Genomic DNA, 10018 nt, shown 5'->3' with positions numbered 1-10018 from the left:
CAATCAGCGACTTGGATTTACATGACAGACAGACGCCGCGACCTATGAATACACGAATAAAACGTTACAGACAGAAAGACGAAAGTGACCCTTAGACAATTATATAGTAGATAAGTCAATGGCTAGAAAAGCGAGGTGTTGTTTCGGCCAGCTCTTTTTATTTTATTACAGGAGCTATTTTTGAGCACTTAGCGTTCATCAATAGCCTGTATCTTATGGGTCATTACCGAGAGCGCTCACAAAAGCGCTCTGAAAAATGCCAGTAAAGCACGTGCTTTGGAGTTCTAAAACAGTGGCAGCATAAGGGTGCTTTCAAACTTCCGCTACATATGCACTACAGGCCGCCCGTTCGCTTCTGTAATGCCGCATTCCGCTAACCTGCAGCGGAACAAAAAGAAGAAAATGCTCTTCTTTTTGTTCTGACACTGATAGCGGAATGCGGCATTACGAAAGCGAACGGGCGTCTGCAGATCGCGGAACCCAGCCGTTCACTTCTATGGGCAATGCAAGCGGAATGCCAGCATTCAGCCAGCATTGCCCTGGGGTCAGCTGGATGTCAGATCCAGAGCGGATCGACCTCTGGCGGCCACAAACACAAGTGTGAAACCACTCTAAAATTACAGTGTGCAAGAGGCCTAAAATCTAAACAATTTTGAACTTTTACCTGACCCAGCACTGACCTGCTTTGTTGCAAGTTTTGTTGCAGATGTAACAAGTAGCATGGTCACATGTCCTGCAAGTTACATTAGACTAGCTTTTATTCCATCTGTATATCAGAATATAGCAGTGTCTGAAATCTCCACAAAGAGAGAAGTGTACTGCCACAAAAAATCAGTCAGCTTCCACAGCAATTCACTTTCTACAACTATGAATTCAGTTCTGTCCAAACGTGGAAGGAGCAAGTTGGTCCATGAGAATCACATTTACTTATTTTCCAAACGAACCGCTGACGATGTTCATTCCATCTGGGTAAGTGAAAAACGGTCGACTTGCAAGGGACGTGTTTGGACCAATGAAGAATCTGGCGAAGTAGTGAAAGTAGTCAATCTTCACAATCACGCAGCACAAGCTGCAAGACCTGAAGCAATCCGACTTGTTAATGAGGCTGTGACCAGGGCAAGGACAACACAGGAGACACCACAACAGATTCTCACAGACGTCGTTTCAGGAGCCCATTCCAATGTTGCAGCACTTCTCCCAAGGAAAGCATCACTGAAGAGGACAATACGATTAGCAAGGCAACTTGGCAATATTCCAAGGTTACCTCAAACCCTTGATCAACTTGTTATCCCCCTCGAGTTCCAGGAGATCAGTAGTGATGGTGTCCAGCAGCAGTTCCTTCTGCATGACTCTGGTAAGCTACTTAACCATTTAACATTGTATTAAAACAATTCCATTATGCATAATTATTGCAAAGTTTATTTTGCACAAATGTGAAAAATGCTACACTATAAGGTGCTGATATAAAATACTATGTGATTTTTGCCTTCAAGGGAAACTTTGAGGGTAATATAATGTAGTGAGGCCTACTGATTCCAACTAGTGTTGGCCGATCACTGGAAAGATAGGATCAGATCGGGCTGATCATACCGAAAGATTGGAATTAATTCAGATCCAATCTCCAGAGCTAAATGTAGATATATATATATATGCACACTGTACGCCCGAACAGTGTGTGTGTGTATATATATGCATATATGTGGGTGGGTGATGGTGGTCTGGCACTTTTGGAACTTTGAAATGCAATAAAGGATTTGTATAGGACTTCAGGAGCGCGGAGGTCTTTCTTCATGGATGCATGTTAAGTACGGGCGGAAGCCAACCCCTGCTCTAGCAGCACACTGAGTCCTCAGCAACAATCTCAGTTGAGCCACTCTTCTTCCAGCTTTCTTGCATATATATAATGGCCCCAAGCTGCGCTGTTAAAAAATAAACAAACCCAGTTATTCAACTCTCTCTCTGGTGTCCAGCGCTGTCTCCGGCGGTGCAGGGAATTCCGAAATCCCAATGCTATGCATTCTGGGTTGTGCATCACCACCTCTGCACATGTGTCGGGCTGTTCTGTGACGTGATGTGGTGCTTTCCCAGGACCGTCTAGTGAGCGGTCCTGGGATCACTCTCCACTGTAGTTATAGTACGGCAGGCACAGAGGCGGCGATGCGCCGCCTGGATTTCGGGATTCCCTGCACTGCTGGGCTAGGAGCCGGAGCCAGTACTGGACACTGGAGAAAGAGGTGAGTAACTGGGTTTGTTTATTTTTTTAACAGCGCAGCCTGGAGCCATTTACTAAAGCTAAATATGCACACACGCTGTACACCTGTATAGTGTGTGTGTGTGTGTGTGTGTTATATATATATATATATATATATATATATATATGCGCACACTGTTCGGGAGTGTATGCCCGGACAGTGTTTTCAGATTACGGAGGATTCCGATTTCTAATTCAGATCATCATCATGATCTGGCTACAAATCGGATCGTAATTTAAAATAACGATCAGCCTGAAAATCGTAATAAATTACGATCTTCAGTGATCGGACCGGCCAACACTAATTCCAAATATGCAGCATTGTACTGGCCATACCTGTCCTGGATGCTGCCCCGGAGTTCAGCCTCGCCTGTCTGCGGCATGCACGGACTGAACTGCCATCGCCGGCTGATTCCTCGGCTCTCGTAGTTCAGTCCTGCAGATCCGTGGACAGGTCGGGCTGAACTCCGGAGCTCAGGTGAGATACGCCATGATTTGCAGATGCGTTTTGCCTGCTGCTTCCAAGCACTTTTTAAGCACTTTGCAAGCGCTTTGGCAAAACGCTTCTGCAAATAGGGGACGTGGCCAAGCTCTGTTATGGGCGTGGCCATGCCCTGCTATGGCCTAAACCGAGCGTATTTGGCGTGGTTTGCAGGCATTTTTCGGGAGGTTTCCCTCTTGCCCATTCCCATTCCTTCCGGGATCCGCCGGAAAATAGCTTTGAAGCTATTTTCCGGTGGGGCGTTTTCCGGCCCCGGCCGGAATCCGCCCGTAACCCGCACCATAGACATGAAAGGACGGGTTTCAGGCAGGAAACACAGCACGGAATACGCCTGTAAATCCAGCTTGTCTGGATAAAGCCTGAGGCCTCGTGCCCACTGACGGAAGGGGATTGTGGAGCGGCATCTCCGCAGCGGCTGTAATTGCGGTAGCAATTGGAGATCCCACAGGAATCTATTTGTGCCTGCAATTGTGGCCACTATTGTGGTACCCTAATTCTGTATCAAAATCTTCACTTAACTCTCTGGATTTAGGTGCAGGTTTTAGTGCAGGATTTCAGCCCCTTGTCTGAATGGCTGGAATTTTGATTGTATAATGGCAGCATACATTGACATGCTGCACTGCATGTTTTTTTTTGTAAACAAAATTTTTTCATCAGCATGTGGATGGGATTTACACATTAATGCTGCATATGACCCCAGCCTAATGGACCATTCAGTTATGCCTTAGGCCAAAAGCACACTGGTGATTTTACTGGCGTTTTTTGCGTCCTGCACAATCCTCTCAATGAGACAGCATAGGCAGCGCGGACGTCACAAACGTCCGCGCTGCCCACCCGACGACTAGCGTGCCCATCCGCCTGAATGGAATGCCCCATTCAGGCGGGCGGACCGCCCAGTCGTTCACTCAGACGTCCAGCCGCACGCCGCGTCTGGATGCGGCTGTCAACTAGACGGCCCGTTCAGCATAGTGGCGATCGGCCGTGCTGAACGGCCGTCTCGTTGAAGGGTCTAAAGGTACTCTAAAAATGTGACCTATTTCAAGTTTGGAAGTAATTTTAATTTTAAACAAAAATATATAATTTTCCACTGGGACAATATATGTTGTAAAAAACTATTGGTTGGCCCCTTCACACTAGATTTTGCTTCAGTTTTTTTATTATGAAATCAGAAAATCTGGAGCAAAATGTGAGTATTTAATGTGAGATATGAACAGAGTCTTCTGATTAGGATATTTTTTTTGTGAATTTATCCCAAAACTCTGTCTGCTGCTTGTTACACTTTTTCTGTTATTTCCTCTACTAATACTTTCATTTTAAATTAGGAAATGGACACAGCCGTATGTTGATATTTGGAACAAGAGACAATCTCCATCTACTGGCACAAAGTAAAGAGTGGTTTGCTGATGGCATGTTTTTCACTACACCAGCCTTGTTTAAGCAACTTTACACAATCCATGTAGTCCACAGCGGCCTTGTTGTTCCTGTAGTGTACACCTTGCTGACAGACAAGAGCCGTTCTACATACCAGAGGTTGCTGCAAGAGCTGAAGAACTTGCAGCCTGGACTGCAGCCAGACAACCTGATGTTGGATTTTGAACTAGCTGCAATACAGGCATTTGAAAGTGAATTCCCCAACCTTGTGAAGACTGGTTGCTTTTTCCACCTATCACAGTCGGTTTGGCGTAAAGTTCAAAATGAAGGACTCAAGATGCAATACCAAGGTGACCATGAATTTGCCCGTTGGATATGCATGATACCTGCCCTGGCCTTTCTACCACCACAGAATGTTGTGCAATCATTTGAAGAATTGGTGGAAGATCCTGACTTTCCACAAGAAGCAATACCTATTGCCAACTATTTTGAAGACAGCTATATCGGTCGAATGAATCGCAGAGGACGTCAAGCACCTTTGTTTCCAGTTCAATTCTGGAATGTGTATGAACGAACATTGAATGATCAACAGCGAACAAATAATGATGTCGAAGGATGGCACCGTAGCTTTCGAGAAACATGTGGTACTCTTTTCCAAAATATATACCGGTTCATTAACTGTCTGAAACATCAGCAAGAGCTCCATAGTTTTGAAATTATTCAGATAATAGCAGGAAATCCCATCGCTGCAAGAAACAAAAAGTATGCTGCAATTTCAGCAAGGGTTAAACGTATCGTGCAAGATTTCGATAATAGAAGCTTGATGGATTATCTGAGAGGCATTGCCTACAGCTTTGATTTTTAGTTCATGGTCACATATTGTATGTTTTGAGAGCAGTGTTTTTAGCTGTAAAATAATTCAAGCATTATAACCTGCAATTTGTATTTTCTCTTTTTCTCTAATCCTTCCCCTCTATACCTTTTTATGTTTCTTGTTAAAACAGTTTTGATATATACAGTTAAAGCATAACTCTGCAAAAAACATGTTATGTTATAGTACCTGTGCCCATGATATTCATTTCCAAAGGAGACCTTCCAGCAGCTTCACTTCTGTGTGAAAAGTCTCATCCAAGTTAAAGCTCCATGTGCTGCAGGATTTCAGTGGTTGCTAAGGAGGTTGTTTCTCCTTAGTAGCAATACTTGTGGATGGATTCTAGAGGGCGTGGCTGCACAGGAGCATGCAGCTAACAATATATTCCCTATGATGTATAAAGGGCTGCTGGTTTACAGCCCTCTGCAAAGCCCCCCCTATGTGTTTTGTCCTGTAACGGCTTTACACAGGCAGGGGGGAGCCCTCCTCTTGTCCAGGACAGAGCACATGAGCGGAGGGTGAAGGGGAGCTTTGCAGAGGGCTGTGAACAAGCAGCCCTGAATGTATCATAGGGAGCCAGGATCCGTTCTGCTCCCAAGGGGGCACGACCTCCTTAGTAACCAATGAAATCCTACTATTTTCCTGTCTGTTTGTAAAATTACTCATCTAGAAAACAAAGTTTGAGAATAAAAAAACTAATTTGATCAGAATTGTATATCTTAGACTCATATGGTGTATTATTAGTGATAAGCAAACCTGCCAATGTTCAGTTCAGGCAGGTTTTTCCCGGATGCGAAAGATCCAGGAGCAAATTGCTAGAGGCAAAACATCCAGGGATGAACTGCTGGGGGCGAACTGACAGGGGGCGAAACATCCGGGGGCGAAACATCCGGGGGTGAACTGCTGGGGGCGAAACATCCGGGGGCGAACTGCTGGGGGCGAAACATCCGGGGACGAACTGCTGGGGGCGAAACATCCGGGGGCGAACTGCTGGGGGCGAAACATCCGGGGGCGAACTGCTGGGGGCGAAACATCCGGGGGCGAACTGCTGGGGGCGAAACATCCGGGGGCGAAACATCTGGGGGCGAACTTCTGGGGGCGAAACATGCGGGGGCGAACTGCTGGGGGTGAAACATCCGGGGGCGAACTGTTGGGAGCGAAATATCCGGGGGTGAACTGCTGGGGGCGAAACATCCGGGGGTGACCTGCTGGGGGCGAACTGCTGGGGTCGAAACATGCGGGGGCGAACTGCTGGAGGCGAAACATCCGGGGGCGAACTGCTGGGGGCGAAACATGCGGGGGCGATCTTCTGGGGGCGAACTGCTGGGGGAAAACTGCTGGGGGAAAACTGCTGGGGGCGAAACATCCGGGGGCGAAACATCCGGGGGCGAAACATCCGGGGGCGAACTGCTGGGGGCGAAACATCCGGGGGCGAACTGCTGGGGGCGAAATGTGCGGGGGCGAAACAACCTGGGGGCGAAATGCTGGGGGCGAAATGTTCGGGGGCGAAGTGTACCTGGGGGCGAACTGCTGGGGGCGAAACTTCCTAAAACCGGTTGCCACAGCCCTTGTAGAGTGAGCCTGGTACCACCTTACCAGTGGCAGAATGAGCTAAAGAAATGGCCTCCCTAATTCACCTAGCAGTTGTGTGTTTTGAACATTTAAGTCCCTTCATGGTTCCTTAGAAGGACACAAACAAAGAACTATCCTACCAGGATTCGGTAACAGACAGGTACTTTAGTAGACATCTTCTAACGTCTAGCGTATGAAGCTTTTCTTGCTTCTGATTCTTTGGGCTAGAGCAGAAAGAAGGAAGAACTATCTCCTGTAATCTACAAAACCGGGACACTACTTTAGGTGGGTAGGATGGATCAAGTTCCAAAATTACCCTGTCTTCCAGAAATTGAGTGTATGGTGGAGCTCTGGAGAGGGCCTGAATGAGACTGACCCTCTGGGCAGACGTTATGGCTGCCAGAAGGGCTGTTTCAAAGGAAAGAACTTTGACAGGTGCTAAATCAATGGGCTCAAATGGTGACTGTGTCATGGCTGCTAAGACTAGGTTTAAATCCCATGGCCCTACTCTTTCTCTTAACATGGGCCTTGATGTAGATGAAGCCCTAATAAATCTCGATAGACAATAATTCTGTGCTAGATCCCAGTTATACAGGGCTCCCAGAGCTGACACCTGGACTTTGAGTGTGCTTTTGGATAGGCCTAGTTCAAGGCCTTTCTGCAGAAACTCCAGAATGTGATCTACTGGAGCCCCATCCTCAGTATTGATCCTGAGGCAGTTAGAAAATTTTCTCCATGTTCTGGCATAAATTCTAGTTGTGGATACCTTTCTACTGTGAAGCAGGGTGGAGACAAGATTGGGAGAGAAACCTCTTTCCATTAACAGCATCTGCTCAAATTTTGCACCGTCAAATGAAGGTTGGCTACTTGTGGATGGTAGATTGGTCCCTGAGAGAGGAGATTCAGAACGTCTGTGAGAACTCACGGGTCAGTGACTGACATTGTCCTCAACCATGAGAACCATGGTTTTCTGGGCCAGAAGGGGGCAATAAAGATAATATTTTGTCTTCTCTGATCTTCCTTACTACCAGCGGGATCAGGGCAATTGGAGGAAAAGCATATGCCAGGTTGAAATTCCATGGAACTAAGAAGGTATCTACCCCCTGGGGACCTTTTCTATGATTCAGAGAACAGAAATGTTTTACCTTCCTGTTCAACCTGGTGGAAAAGAGGTCTATGTCCAGACGGATCTATATCTGCATCATGAAATGCCCACACTCCTTGCCTTAGATGATTTGGGCTTAAAAAGTCCACTCTGATCTTTTCCTCTTATATGGAGAGCAGTCAACGACAGGAGATGACTTTCCGTTAGTTGGAATAATCTGTCATCTCCATTAATGGGTCTGGATCTGGTTTGCCCCTGGTGGTTGATGTAGGCCATCATCAGGAAAAATGATAATTACTTACCGGTAATTTGATTTTCCAGAGCCATGACAGCACCGCACATGAGAGAAGGTACCCGCCCCCAGGAAACAGGAAACCTGTAGCAGAGACATAAGAAGGGGGGCGGCACCTCTCCCCTCAGTTTGTTTCAGAGTATGCAAGGTAACCGCCTTATTAGTTTACATACATGTTATATGATAGCGCTACTAATATTCCCCTTTTCCTTTAAATACATGTCTATATACATATATCTACACATCCAGATATAATTAAAAACCTCTGGTGCACCACACAACCATCACCAAGATAGGGCGGGAACAATGCGGTGCTGTCATGGCTCTGGAAAATCAAATTACCGGTAAGTAATTATCATTTTTTCCCTTCCCCATGACAGCACCGCACATGAGAGGAAAGATAGAATAGACTCCTAGGGTGGGACAACAGCAGACAACACTTTTCTCCCAAAGGCCAGATTTGAGGGCCCTAGGTCTAGTCTATAGTGTCGGAAGAAAGTGGATGGTGATGACCATACTGCTGCCTTACAGATCTGCTCAACTGAAGCATTTGCCCTTTCAGCCCAGGACGTGGCTATGGCTCTTGTAGAGTGAGCTGTTACACCCAGTGGGGGAGTCTGGTTTGAAGAAGAGTAAGCTAGTGCAATACCCATACGAAGCCATCGTGCAATCGTTGACTTTGAAGCTTTTTTACCCCTGTTTGTCCCCTGAAAGGAGACAAAAAGGGCTGAAGACTGTCGCCATGGTTTTGAGGCTTCTATATATTGAAGCAGGCAACGTCTGACATCTAAACAATGGAAGGTTTCCTCTCCCTGGGATTTGGGTTTCGAACAAAACGAGGGCAAAATTATCTCCTGCTCCCTGTGGAATTTGGAATTTACCTTTGGTAGGAAGGCTGGATCAGTTTTTATGATTACTCTATCATCCAAAAAGGTGGTATATGGTGGATTTACAGATATCGCCTGCAGCTCGCAAACACGACGAGCTGAGGTTAGGGCCACCAGGAGTACTGTTTTTAGTGTCAGCGCCTTTATTGGGATGGAAGCAATCGGTTCGAATGGAGATGCTGTCAGTGCCCTTAATACTAAATTTAGATCCCAGGGAGCTACCTTAGGTGTTAATTTTGTGGGCCTGGATGTGAAGGAGGCCCGAATGAATCTATAGATCCATGGGTGATCTGCCAGTTTTTGATCAAACAATGCACCCAGGGCCGATACCTGCACTTTTAAGGTGCTTGTGGATAGTCCTTTTTCCAGCCCTTTCTGGAGGAACTCTAGGATCTCCTTTATTGGTATTTTCTGGGCTGTTCTAGTCAATTGTCGGCCCGTGAACTGTAAGAATTTTTCCCAAATTTTTTGGTATTTTCGTGAAGTTACCTCCTTCCTGCTAGCGAGCAGGGTGGTTACTAACGGGACTGAGAACCCTTTTGCTAGAAGGAGTCCCCTCTCAAGTTTCACGCAGTGAGGTGCAGCCCGTGAACTCTGGGGTGTTCCACTGGGCCCTGGTATAGCGGATTCGGGGTATCTGGGAGGATCCATGGGTCCGAGATAGACATGCGTCTGATCCATGTGAACCATACCCTTTTCGGCCAGAAGGGCGCAATCAGGATTATTCGAGCTTTTTCCTGCCGGATCTTTTTTTAAGACTACTGGAATCAATGCCAACGGGGGGAACGCATATGCCAGGTGAAATTTCCACCGGTGTAGTAGCGAATCCACCCCCTCTGGCCGCTCTCTTGGATTTAGGAAGAAGAACCTGTCCACTTTCCGATTTTCCCTGGTGGCAAACAAGTCTACTTCTGGTGTGCCCCAGGCAGCGCAGATTTCCCCAAATATTTTTTGACTTAGGGACCATTCTCCCTGGTGTAGTACATGACGGCTTAAATAATCGGCCAGATAATTGTCTGCCCCCTTTAAATGTGTACCCGATAAGGATAGAATATTGTTTTCTGCCCAAGCAAATAATTCCCTGGCCTCTGCCATAAGGGTTGCCGACCTTGTACCCCCTTGTCTGTTTATGTATGCTATGACCGTGCTGTTGTCGGATAATATGGT

The 10018-nt window shown here is 46.6% G+C and overlaps 1 protein-coding gene across 1 annotated transcript; it reads left to right on the top strand.

The window, feature by feature from the left end:
• Positions 1–766: 766 nt before the first annotated feature.
• On the top strand, positions 767–5705 carry LOC141095429 (uncharacterized). The gene is made up of 2 exons (XM_073581418.1): positions 767–1354; positions 4076–5705. The coding sequence occupies exons 1-2, from the start codon at positions 868–870 to the stop codon at positions 4987–4989; spliced, it is 1401 nt and encodes a 466-aa protein (XP_073437519.1). The 5' UTR covers positions 767–867; the 3' UTR covers positions 4990–5705.
• Positions 5706–10018: the final 4313 nt, after the last annotated feature.

This window comes from Dendrobates tinctorius, unplaced genomic scaffold, assembly GCF_039654945.1.
Source record: "Dendrobates tinctorius isolate UK_male_01 unplaced genomic scaffold, ASM3965494v1 ptg000070l, whole genome shotgun sequence".
NCBI classification, from domain to species: domain Eukaryota; kingdom Metazoa; phylum Chordata; class Amphibia; order Anura; family Dendrobatidae; genus Dendrobates; species Dendrobates tinctorius.
Note: the sequence above shows the minus strand (reverse complement) of the source record. Positions and strands in the feature narration are given on the sequence as shown.

Bases quoted from the DNA above. Each gene is read 5' to 3' on its own strand.
- LOC141095429 (XM_073581418.1), top strand. From the start codon at position 868: ATGAATTCAGTTCTGTCCAAACGTGGAAGGAGCAAGTTGGTCCATGAG. The intron at 1,355-4,075 runs GTAAGCTACTTA...ATTTTAAATTAG, and splicing joins GTTCCTTCTGCATGACTCTG to GAAATGGACACAGCCGTATG.